Raw genomic sequence first — 9,982 nt, forward strand, 5'->3', positions numbered from 1 at the left:
GCAACCGGATCCTAGAGGCCATGCTCACCGTGGGATCTCCCACGCATGAGCACGGCGGCTTCGAGGTGCTTAACGGAGGAGAGCTGCGGGGAAGGTGTGTGACCGGCTTAGGAGAGACTTCACCTGGCCTCATCCTGCGTGGATACGGCGGCTGAAACCCGCTCTGCACCGGGCCTTGGTGCTGCGGGTCCCACGCACGGAACAGCCCCAGGAGCAGATACTGTGTCTCTCGGCGGACAGAGGCTCTCTGGATCATCCCCCAGTTCGGGATCTTGCCCGGCTTCGGGCAGGGAAAAGGTCGCTTGGGGCTTCTGCTCTCCAGGAGGCTGGACCCATTCCCTGCGGCTCTGACACGCGTGTTTCGGATTCCCGTGGTGTCCTCGGGGACGGACTCGTGGTGGGAGACAGCGACGGCTCCCTAGCGGGACGCGGTACCGCGAGGGGAGGAGGCGAAGGGGGGGTAGACAGGTCTCGGTACCAGCTGCCTGCCCCGAGTGGCACCTTCTCATTTTGCTGAGGGGTAACACGGCAAAAGGGATGACACCGGATCCCGTGTGGGGCTGTTTTCTCCTCTGGCCCCGGTGCATCCTCGGCCTTCCGGGGAGAGGAACCGGAGCAGAGAAGCCGGAGTCGGCTGATCCCCGCTCTGCCGGTGCTGTCTGCTGTTGCCGTGGACGGACACTCGCCGTCGCTCCCGAGCAGGGAGGGTTGTGAGAGAGCACTCCCACCCCTGACACCGTCCCCTTTGTCCTCACACCGCCCGCCGCGCCGGGCCGCAGAGCGCAGCGGGGGCTGCCCACGGTGTGTGTGTGTCCCGGTCCGGTCTGCCCCATCCATGTCCCGCCCCGCACCGGGTCTGCGGGGGCAGCGGCAGCGCCTCCTCGCTCTCCCGGGGGGGGGCTGTGTCTTTGTGCTCCACTCTCCCCCCCTCCCGGGTCCTCTTCCCCTCACCGGGGTTGCCCCCTTCCGATCCCCGGGAGCGGCGCGGCCGGGGGGGGGGGGGCGTGTCCCGCGCGCGCGGGGGAAGGGGGCGTGTCCTCTTTCCCGCCCCGCCCTCCCCGCGCGCCCCCGCCGCCGGCCCCGCCCCGCGCTCATCGGGACGCGGCGCACGTCGGGGGGCGGGGCCGCGGCGCGAGCCAATGCGGCGCGGGCGGAATATTCCACCCGGCTCCGCCAGCAACAAGTGCGGGGGGGACCGGGGGGGGCGGGCGGCCGCGGCGCTGACGTCAGCGGGCGGAGTATTATGGTCTGGGCTGCGCTGGCGGCTGCCTGTGTGCTGCGAGCGGCCGCGTAAACATGGAGCTCTCGGCCGTCGGGGAGCGCGTCTTCGCGGCCGAGGCCCTGCTCAAGCGCCGCATCCGCAAAGTAGGTGCCTCCCCCCGCCGCCGCGGGGCACCCCCGCTCCCCGCACTGCGAGCACCCGGCCCCCGGCCCCGCCGCCGCGGCCCGGTTGCGGCTGGGCGCCCGCTGGGGGCGGCTCTTTCTCCGCGCCGCATGCCCGGGCGGCCCCGCTGCCGCCCTCCGCGCCTTCCTGATTCTAATCAGCCTTGCATCTTTGCGTTGCGCCCCCCCCCCCTTCCCCTCCGCCTCCCGCCCTGCTCCTCCCGTCCCCTCCCTCCCGCCCCACGCGTGGAACCGCGGGCGGGAGCTTTGTTGCGGGCGCCCGTCGCCGTTTTGCCTCCGAACGGGTTCGTTTCATTCCTCTCACCTCTCTCTTTGCATCCGCAGGGGCGTATGGAGTATCTGGTCAAATGGAAAGGCTGGTCGCAGAAGTAAGTCCGGGTCCGGGGGCTGTGGGAGTGGGAGGGTCTCCCCTTATTTATACCCTGTATTTTCAATTTGATTTATTTTTGCCCCTCTCCCTGTGCTGCCTGCGCAGGTACAGCACTTGGGAGCCCGAGGAGAACATCTTGGATGCCCGTCTGCTTGCAGCCTTCGAGGAGAGGTACAAGGCCTTTTGCTCGCTGCAGCCCTTGCTCTTGTAAATATGTTGCTGTCTTGTAGCTATGCTGAATTGAAGCTTTGGTTTTTTTAACACCTCTAGGGAGCGAGAAATGGAGCTATATGGGCCCAAAAAGAGAGGCCCAAAGCCCAAAACCTTCCTGCTGAAGGTAAGGAGATTGGAACCCCGCATGTGCTGGCTGCGTGCCGCGACGGGAAGCGGGATCCCCTCAGCCCCTGTGGAGGATCCTCCTCGCCAAAGGCAGCCTCTTGTCTTGTAAGTTGTAATTACACAGCCGGATGGCAGGATAATAAAGTCACCCGTTGATTTATCTCCTTTGCAGGCCCAGGCGAAAGCAAAAGCCAAAACCTATGAATTCCGCAGCGACTCTTCCAGAGGGATCCGGGTGCCATATCCCGGCAGGTCCCCTCAGGAGCTGGGCTCCACGTCCCGTGCTAGGGAAGGACTGAGAAACATAGCCTTGGCTCCACAGGGCAGCTCCAGCACCAGCACCCCTAAGGGAGACAGCATCCGGGACCGGGTGATCCGCGTGGAGGAGAAACCTGGGGAGACCCCCAAAAAGAGAGGCCCGAAGCCCAGGAAGGAGCTTTACAAGGACCTGGCAGAGACTCTGGATGCTTCCAAGAGGAAACTTGGGGATCCCGGGGACAAGGTGGGGGACTACCTGAAGGCCAGGAAGATGGAGGAGGCAGCAGCAGGAGCCAAGTTCAGCTCGGGACACAGCGTCATCCAGCTGGCCCGGCGGCAGGACCCTGACCTCCCTGGCACCTTGCCCGGCCCCAACCGAGCCGAGGTGGGCACCAAGCTGGGCGCTGCTGAGAGCTACCCCCCGCGGCTGGCCAAGCACCGCGCGGACTTTCTGGACCCCAAGGGGCAGGGGGGGCTGGACCCCGGCGGGCCCAAGCTCCTGCACGGCGCGGTGAGTCCGGGTGCCGTGGGCAGCCTGTACCGTGATGGCATGGGGGGCCAGGCGGGGCGGCCCTCCCTCATTGCCAGGATCCCCGTCTCCAGGATCCTGGGGGACCCTGAGGAGGAGTCGTGGAGCCCCTCGCTCAACAACCTGGAGAAGGTGGTGGTAACTGATGTGACCTCTAACTTTTTGACCGTCACCATCAAGGAGAGCAGCACGGACCAAGGATTCTTTAAGGAGAAGCGATGAATTTGTTGGAGGTGGTGCTGGGGTTTTCTTTGGTCAGATCCAGACAAAAGCTTGGGTAGAGCTTGGTGGGGCGCTTTTTTTTTTTTTTTTTTTTAAATTTTTCTTTTTTTTCCTTTTTTTTGGTTTTTTTTTGTTTTGTTTTGTTTTTGATTTTTTTTTGGCTTTTTTTTTTTTTTTTTTTTTTTGTCTTGGAGAGGATTTAGAAACTGTCCTAAATTCATTAACTCCTTTATTCTTTTGGGTTTTTTTACGTCTTACATTTCGTTGGAAAGATTATCTCTAGAGTTATATTTTCTATTAGATGTAAATATGTTATTTAAGAAAAAAATGCTTATATATATATATCTATATATATTTCAACTCTGAGTTGTTTTATTTAAATGGAGACAACAGTGACTGCTCAGTTGCTCTTAGAAAGGACAATAAAACTGAGAACTAACGGAGTTCACGCCTCTCTCACAGGAGCCCGTGTACATAACCCTGTTCATAGCGAATTATGTCCTGGGTTGGTTTTTTTTAACTCTTCTTTTTTCATGTGATGCTATGGATGGTGCAGGGGGACGTGTTGGTCCCTCCGAGGGCAGAGTGCCCTGGTTTCTTGATTGTGATATAAGGTGTTGCTTGTACAATCAAGTGTGTGCTGTGTCCAGAGCTGTTGCCCTGACAGCTGAAGTAAGCACTTGAACTTCCAGTATTGTTGGGGAGGGGGTGTTTCCCGGCTGATGTAGAGGAAAAAAAAAAAAGGGATGTTGCTAAAAGTCGGGGTGGGGAAAAGCAGAAATCCATAAAAAGGCTCAAGCTGTTCTAGCAGAGTATTAACTTGAATCACCTTTTCTTGCCGAGGCAGAGGAGGTTCCTGTGTGTGAGGTTCTGGAGCGGGGTGGTACTGAAATGCACTTTAATAGAGTTGTCGTAGCAGCTGTGGGAGATGGGACTGAGCTGAGAATCTGTTTTCATTTTGTCTGGTCGCTTGATTCTGTTCCCCCACCCACTTCGAAAAAGAAACCCCAAACCCCCTCTGTTTACATTCCTGGCATGCCGGAGGGGCTGGGGAGGGTAGCATGTCGCTGCCCGTATTTAGATGCTTTATCCTACTATAGAAAGTGGATGATTTTAATGTTTTTTGGTTTTTATTCCCAAACACAGTTCACTGCAGACTGCTGGAAGGCTCCAGTTCAAGTGTGTTATAATACCCACATCTCTGACAAATCCCAGAGCCACCTTTATGCATTCAGAGACAATAAATATTTCCCTTTTCTTATGCTAGTTAAACAATAGCCGAGAGGCAAAATATTCCCGTGCGTGCGCAGCTGACTCCGGGCCTGGCTCTGGTTCCTTTGCCTCTTTTCTCCAGGCTTCGCGGACCAGGCTGGTTTTCTCCCCAGCCTGGGGCAGGGTTTGTGGTGCTGGGTGGCTGCCTGGCCAGGTTGAGTGGCGGCCATGGGGGGATCAGGGGGCTGTGTCCCCTGCTCCGCTCCCTCCTGCTCACCTGGCTCGGTTGCAGCCTGGCCTGGATGGGGAGCCAGGTCCCTGGCCCATGCTGTGATTTTGGTTGAGGTGCAGCGGGTGTCCCTGTCCTTGCTCTGAGCATTGCTCAGGGTTGGAAAGCACAAGTTGATGTTGGGTCAAGTCGCTCTTGTCTCTCCTCATCACTGCCCCAGTTGAGCTCCAGAAGGTTCTTGGTGCAGAGCTCTATGGGGTGACAGCACAGGGAGCCTGATGGGCCAGGAAAGGGCTGGGAAGAGGAGCAGTCCTTTGCTTTTGGGCCCATCTTGCTTGGTTGCCTTCTTGTGAGATATCTGTTGGATGGTCTAGTGGGAGAATGCTGAATTGGCTGTGCAGAGGGAGCATGTCTCTGAGTTCTATGTTGGTTTTTTATTTTTTAAGGTTTTGTTTTGTTCCTTTTTTTAAGGCGTATTTTGTAAAAATTGAGATTTTAAACTGATTGTACGAAAAACCAATGTGCTTGTTTTGGTGCTGGTGCTGGGGCAGCTCACATGGGACGTGTCGTGTTGGAGGGATGGTGATGGGACTGAGCTGCCCCTCCTCCCACTGCCATGTCTGAGGCTGGAGGATTCCTCCCTTGCAGAAGAGCCCAGAGCTGTGCTTCTGCCTGGCCAGGACATGGCTCCATCCTGCCTGTACGTGTGTGTCGCAACACACGTGTATATGGGGCAAAACATACATGTGGGTGTATATGTGTGTATGTATATAGCAACGTATATACTGAGTGTGTGTGCGTGGGGATGTGTGTGTGTGAACTATTTAAATCTAAGACTTGTATAAAAACCCGATTTGGCTAAATCTCAGTCTCTGAAGTGAAGCTTAACTACGTGTCTTCTGCCAGCTGTGAATGTCCGTATGAGATCTGCTTTTTATGTGAGTTTAAATATATACTTTGTAAATAGAAACGTGTTTGTCTTCCCTTTGTGGCCCTGGGGTGAGAGGGGGACTTGGGACCATCGTGCGGTGGGGCCCGGTGGGGTGGGCGGCTCCCACCTTCCCCGGGGCACAGGCGGGCCGGGACCAGATTGGGCGGGGATGGGGCTCCGGGTCATTCCCGCGGGTCCTGCGGTACTGGGAACAGCCCCGAAGCTACCGCCACACCGCGGGCAAAGGGGGCCGGGTCCCGGGGCCGCCACTCTGCCCTTTCTATGGGGCGGGGGTGCTGCGGGCCCGGCCTTTGTGTTCAAATATGCCGCTGAGGGGAGCGGAACGGGCGCGGGCTGGGTTTAGTGGGGTTTAAGCTGTGTCCTCATTAACCTCCTTTTTCTGCTCCGCCGGCGCAAGGCGCGGACCCGGCACCGTGGGAGCTGTCAGCGGCTGGGCGCGGAAAATGAGCGTCGCGGAGGAGAGGGAGAAGGGCTGGACAATGGCGCCTTTCTCCCGGCCCCGCGGGAGGGCTTTCACACGGACCCGGCGGGGCCCCGGCGGGGCGGGCTGGGAGGGAGGGCGTAGGGAGGGGGACAGACGGGGAGGGAGCACCGGCTGGCGGAGCACCCGGACGCACCCGCAGGAGCAGCCTCCCCCCGTGCCGGGGTCCCCCCGCGGCTCGCCCAGGGCTCCTCTCTCCCCCGACGATGGCCTCGACGGCGAGACCCGCAGCCGCCTTCGGCCGCGCAGCGCCCTCCCCGGGCCGGCCCCGGTCCCGCAGGTGGGGGGTGACCGGGTGGCCCCCCCTGTGCTGAGCGCAGCTGCAGATGCAGCGGAACCCGACGGACCGTTCATCTCCGCCCGGTAAGAGCTGGGCGTGGGGGGGGGGAACCCGGGAATGGGAGCATAGGAGGTGTCCCCGATTGTCAGCCTCGCGGAACATGGTGCCCTGGGGGGGTGCGGGAGTTTCAAGGCAGCGGCAGCCCCACTGGGGGTCTTTGGCCTGGAGCAGTGTCCACAGCAGCCCCACACCCATCCCGCTCCACAGAGCCCTTTCCCTTTCCCAGGGTAATAACATCTCCAACTTTTGTTCTCTGGAAAGAAAAGCAAACAAACAGCTGTAGTTTAAAGCAATTATAAGTGTCATACAGGAGTGATTTGGCTCTCCCTTTAATTAAAACGTACAAATCAGAGCAGTGACTGGCACAAGTTACAAGAACAATTGTTTGTTTTCACCCATCCCTCAGTTTCTTTCAGTAAAAACCTTCTTGCCGGCTCTGGATCCTTCACACCCAGCCCAGGAACTCCACACAAACTGAACCCTCTAAACTATCTCCACTCTTCCACAAGCTCCAGGTTTTTTGGTACAAAATATATATATAAAAATAGACTAAGTTTCTAGGGAAGATGGCTGAATTGGCCACCTCTTCCAGTCCAATGGAAAACAACAAGTCTGCTTAACCAGATTATGCCTGAAGAAAGTATCCATTCAATATACAAATACTGCAGGACTTTCCACATCGGAAAGCCCTTAGAAAATGACAAGTGACAAACCTTTAATTGGCTGTGTGACACATGGCTGAGCGCTCCAACCCATAGCAGCAAACTTAAAATGGGGGGGGTGGGGGGGGTGGAGTGGGGAAGAGAGGAAAGGAAAAATAAGGTAGACCTTGAATACTAATGATCGGAATGGTGAACAGGGTCTGCAGCAGCTTTCAACCCCTGGCCACAAAAGATTACAGTAAATCACTCACATAATGTGGCTTTGAGAGGCAAACTCCAGCATTCAGACACAGCAGCGCCGCTGGGCAAGCCGGGAGCCTGAGACGCGAGGCCAGGAGGGGCTGGGGAAGAACGTGGAAGGAGGCGAAGGTTGGAAAACCGCGAAGGTTGGAAAACCGTCTGGATTATCACGTTCACCATCCTTAGACCTTTGGAATCAAACTGCTGGTGAGTAAAAGGCACAATAGTAAGTGGTGACAGCAGAGTCCTGCTGCTATGGGAGGGGACACGCTGGGGAAGGGTGGGTGATGAATGAAAGCTGCTCGCTGTTGGGATGTTCCCCTGGGTACAAGCCCAGGACCAGCCATCCTTTGCCCAACCAGGAGGCAGGAGCACACCATTTCCCACACCAGGAAATGCAGGTGAGCACCTTGGAGCCAGTGTGCAGCCAGCACAGCACCCACTACCACAGCTCCCCCATGGATGCGCAGTGCCTGACTCCTTCATGGAGCATCTACAGATGCTTCTTCACCATTGGGGACACCAGCCCCATGTCCTATTGCTCTTCGTGGGCATGCCCCAGCTCTGGGCATCTCACTGGGAGTGGGGCACCACTGTCCCTAGGACCCTGTGACCATCTCACTTTGCATAGGCACAAACCTGTTGTGGGACCGGTGTCGCAGACCAGGCTGAGATAAGGACGGTCCGAAAGGCACATCATTGTTCAGTTTGGATTTGCAAAGGCCAAGTAGCAAACATTTGGTGTGTGGGGAAGAGCCTCACCCCGTGCTCCCAGATTACTTGATTCTTCTCCAAAAGCACTCGTATGTTCAACACAAAAGCCCACCCAGCAGAGACCATGCTGGAGCACCTGGTTCTGCTGACTCAGGTGAACACTTCCTTGGACTCTTCAAAGCAATGGTAGCTCGTTTGGCAAAGTTAAAGACTAAAAGGTCAACAGCACAGACTGTGACATTTTGGCATTGTGGAGCATGATGGCAACTCCATCCTTGGGAGCCTCCTCCATGGACAATGCTCCCTCCTCTCCCCTTGGCCCTTTGCCTTGCAGAGCAGCGCATGGCTCAGGGACTGCACCCATCCCTGACAGATCCCTGGCACCATAACACAACAACTTCAAAGCCACGACCAACAGGACATCTAGGGATTGAATACAAAGGCTAAGGGATAGTGTCTGTGGAGCACTGGAGACTGATCCAGCAAATGCTGTAGCCACTGCTCGGTACCATTCATCCATCCAACCATCCACCTCTTGAAGATCCAGGCAGCACATGCAGGCAGTGCTGGCATTTCCATTTCACCTGAGAATTGCAGTTCCACCAGCAGCAAATGCAACTGCTGGGGGGGGGGGGGGGGGAGCAGGATTACGATTACCGGTACCCCCAGTTTGGTCCATTCATCTCTGCACTCCTGTGTGTTAGGACTCCTGTGTGTTAGGGACTCTTGTGAATGTCCCTTCCTGTGGCAAAGATGCCCTGAGCACATGGGGAGCCCTGGCACTGGTGGGAAGCCCTTTGAAGGCACCACCTAACCTTGTTCAGGCTTTTTATCTCCTCTGAGAACAGAGTTCAGCCATAGCAGAACGAAAATGACCTCAAGTGCTACTAAACTCTGTCTGAACTACTGCTGCTAATTTTGGCTTGTTAGAGGAATCTACAGTAGGGAAAAAAGCCTCCATAAGAAGCCATTATTGGTTGCAATCATAAGCCAAAATGAACACCTGGCTGCTGGCACAGGATAGCAAGACAAAGGTGAATGGTTGCTCCAGGGTCTCCATCTCCTCGAGGAACAACGGCCTCAGGTACACACTGCCTGCTCCCTGCCCCTTCTCCTCCTTTCCTTCCCCTTCCACCTGCTTCAAGCCATCCATGCAGAGCTCCTCAACCAGCTCCTCTGAAATCAAGTCACTGTGAAGAAGTCAGCAGCTCTCACTGGCTCCCAAGGTAGGACCGCAGGCAGTAAAGAGGTACTGCTAACAGCATCCTTTGCTCTGAAAGAGGCTCCTTTGACACCTGCCACTGGTGACACCCGGGGTTCAGCCTTCTCTCAACGGGGTTTATTCCTCTCCCTCAAAGACAAAAGAAGGATTTTTCCTTACTAAAAAATGTAAACAATATTTCCCTATCAGCTGGAAAGCACAACAGGAACGTCGTGGACTTCATCATTGGAAGTGACCTGGCCCAGGGGGGTGGCTGGGCTGAGCGTACCCTGAAAAACCCCCGGATGCAGCTGGCCCCAGGGCTGGGAGCAGTGGCCACCTCGTTTGGATTGACCTACGCCTCGCCACGGCTCATGGGCAGATATGTGGGGAGCCCAGAGGAAAGAAAAGGATCTCCTCTTGCTCTCCTGAGTAGAAGCCTGGCCAGCCTCCTGCTGCCAGGGAGCTGCAGACCTTGTCAGCCGCTGTTTCAAGGTCTAAAGCAAAGAAACTCACATTCAGTGAAGCCTGGCTCAAAACCTGCCAGCCTGGCAGCCTCGGTAGCAACAGTGCCCCTGCTCCTGGAGAACAGCATCAGCTGCCTCTGCTCTGGATGCTGCTCCAGGCGAGGATGGGGAGAAGCCGGGAGGGATCCATCGACCCACTGGCAGTTCTGAGCAGGTTTCACTGCGTCTCTCTCAAGCTTCTCTGGACATGAGTCCCAGCAGGTCTCTGCGTTCACTTGAAGAAAGAAAAACCCTGATGGAAGAGCTGGGCAAAGTGGAGGGAGAGGCTGAAGGACCCTCTTCCTCCTGTCATGCTCCTGGGC

The 9,982-nt window shown here is 56.7% G+C and overlaps 1 protein-coding gene across 3 annotated transcripts; it reads left to right on the plus strand.

Moving 5' to 3' along the window:
- Window positions 1-1,237: 1,237 nt before the first annotated feature.
- On the plus strand, window positions 1,238-5,565 carry CBX8 (chromobox 8). 3 transcript variants are annotated; one of them, XM_080629287.1, is made up of 6 exons: window positions 1,238-1,365; window positions 1,729-1,772; window positions 1,880-1,945; window positions 2,021-2,111; window positions 2,286-2,882; window positions 2,975-3,125. In XM_080629287.1, exons 1-6 carry the CDS (start codon window positions 1,297-1,299, stop codon window positions 2,990-2,992), a joined length of 885 nt encoding a protein of 294 aa, XP_080485413.1. In that variant the 5' UTR covers window positions 1,238-1,296; the 3' UTR covers window positions 2,993-3,125. The 3 variants fall into 3 exon arrangements, with proteins under 3 accessions (XP_080485413.1, XP_080485411.1, XP_080485412.1); XM_080629285.1 differs by having other exon boundaries at window positions 2,286-5,565; XM_080629286.1 differs by having other exon boundaries at window positions 2,045-2,111; window positions 2,286-5,565.
- The last annotated feature ends 4,417 nt before the right edge of the window (window positions 5,566-9,982 follow it).

This window comes from Psittacula echo (genome assembly GCF_963264785.1).
Source record: "Psittacula echo genome assembly, chromosome: 14".
NCBI classification, from domain to species: domain Eukaryota; kingdom Metazoa; phylum Chordata; class Aves; order Psittaciformes; family Psittacidae; genus Psittacula; species Psittacula echo.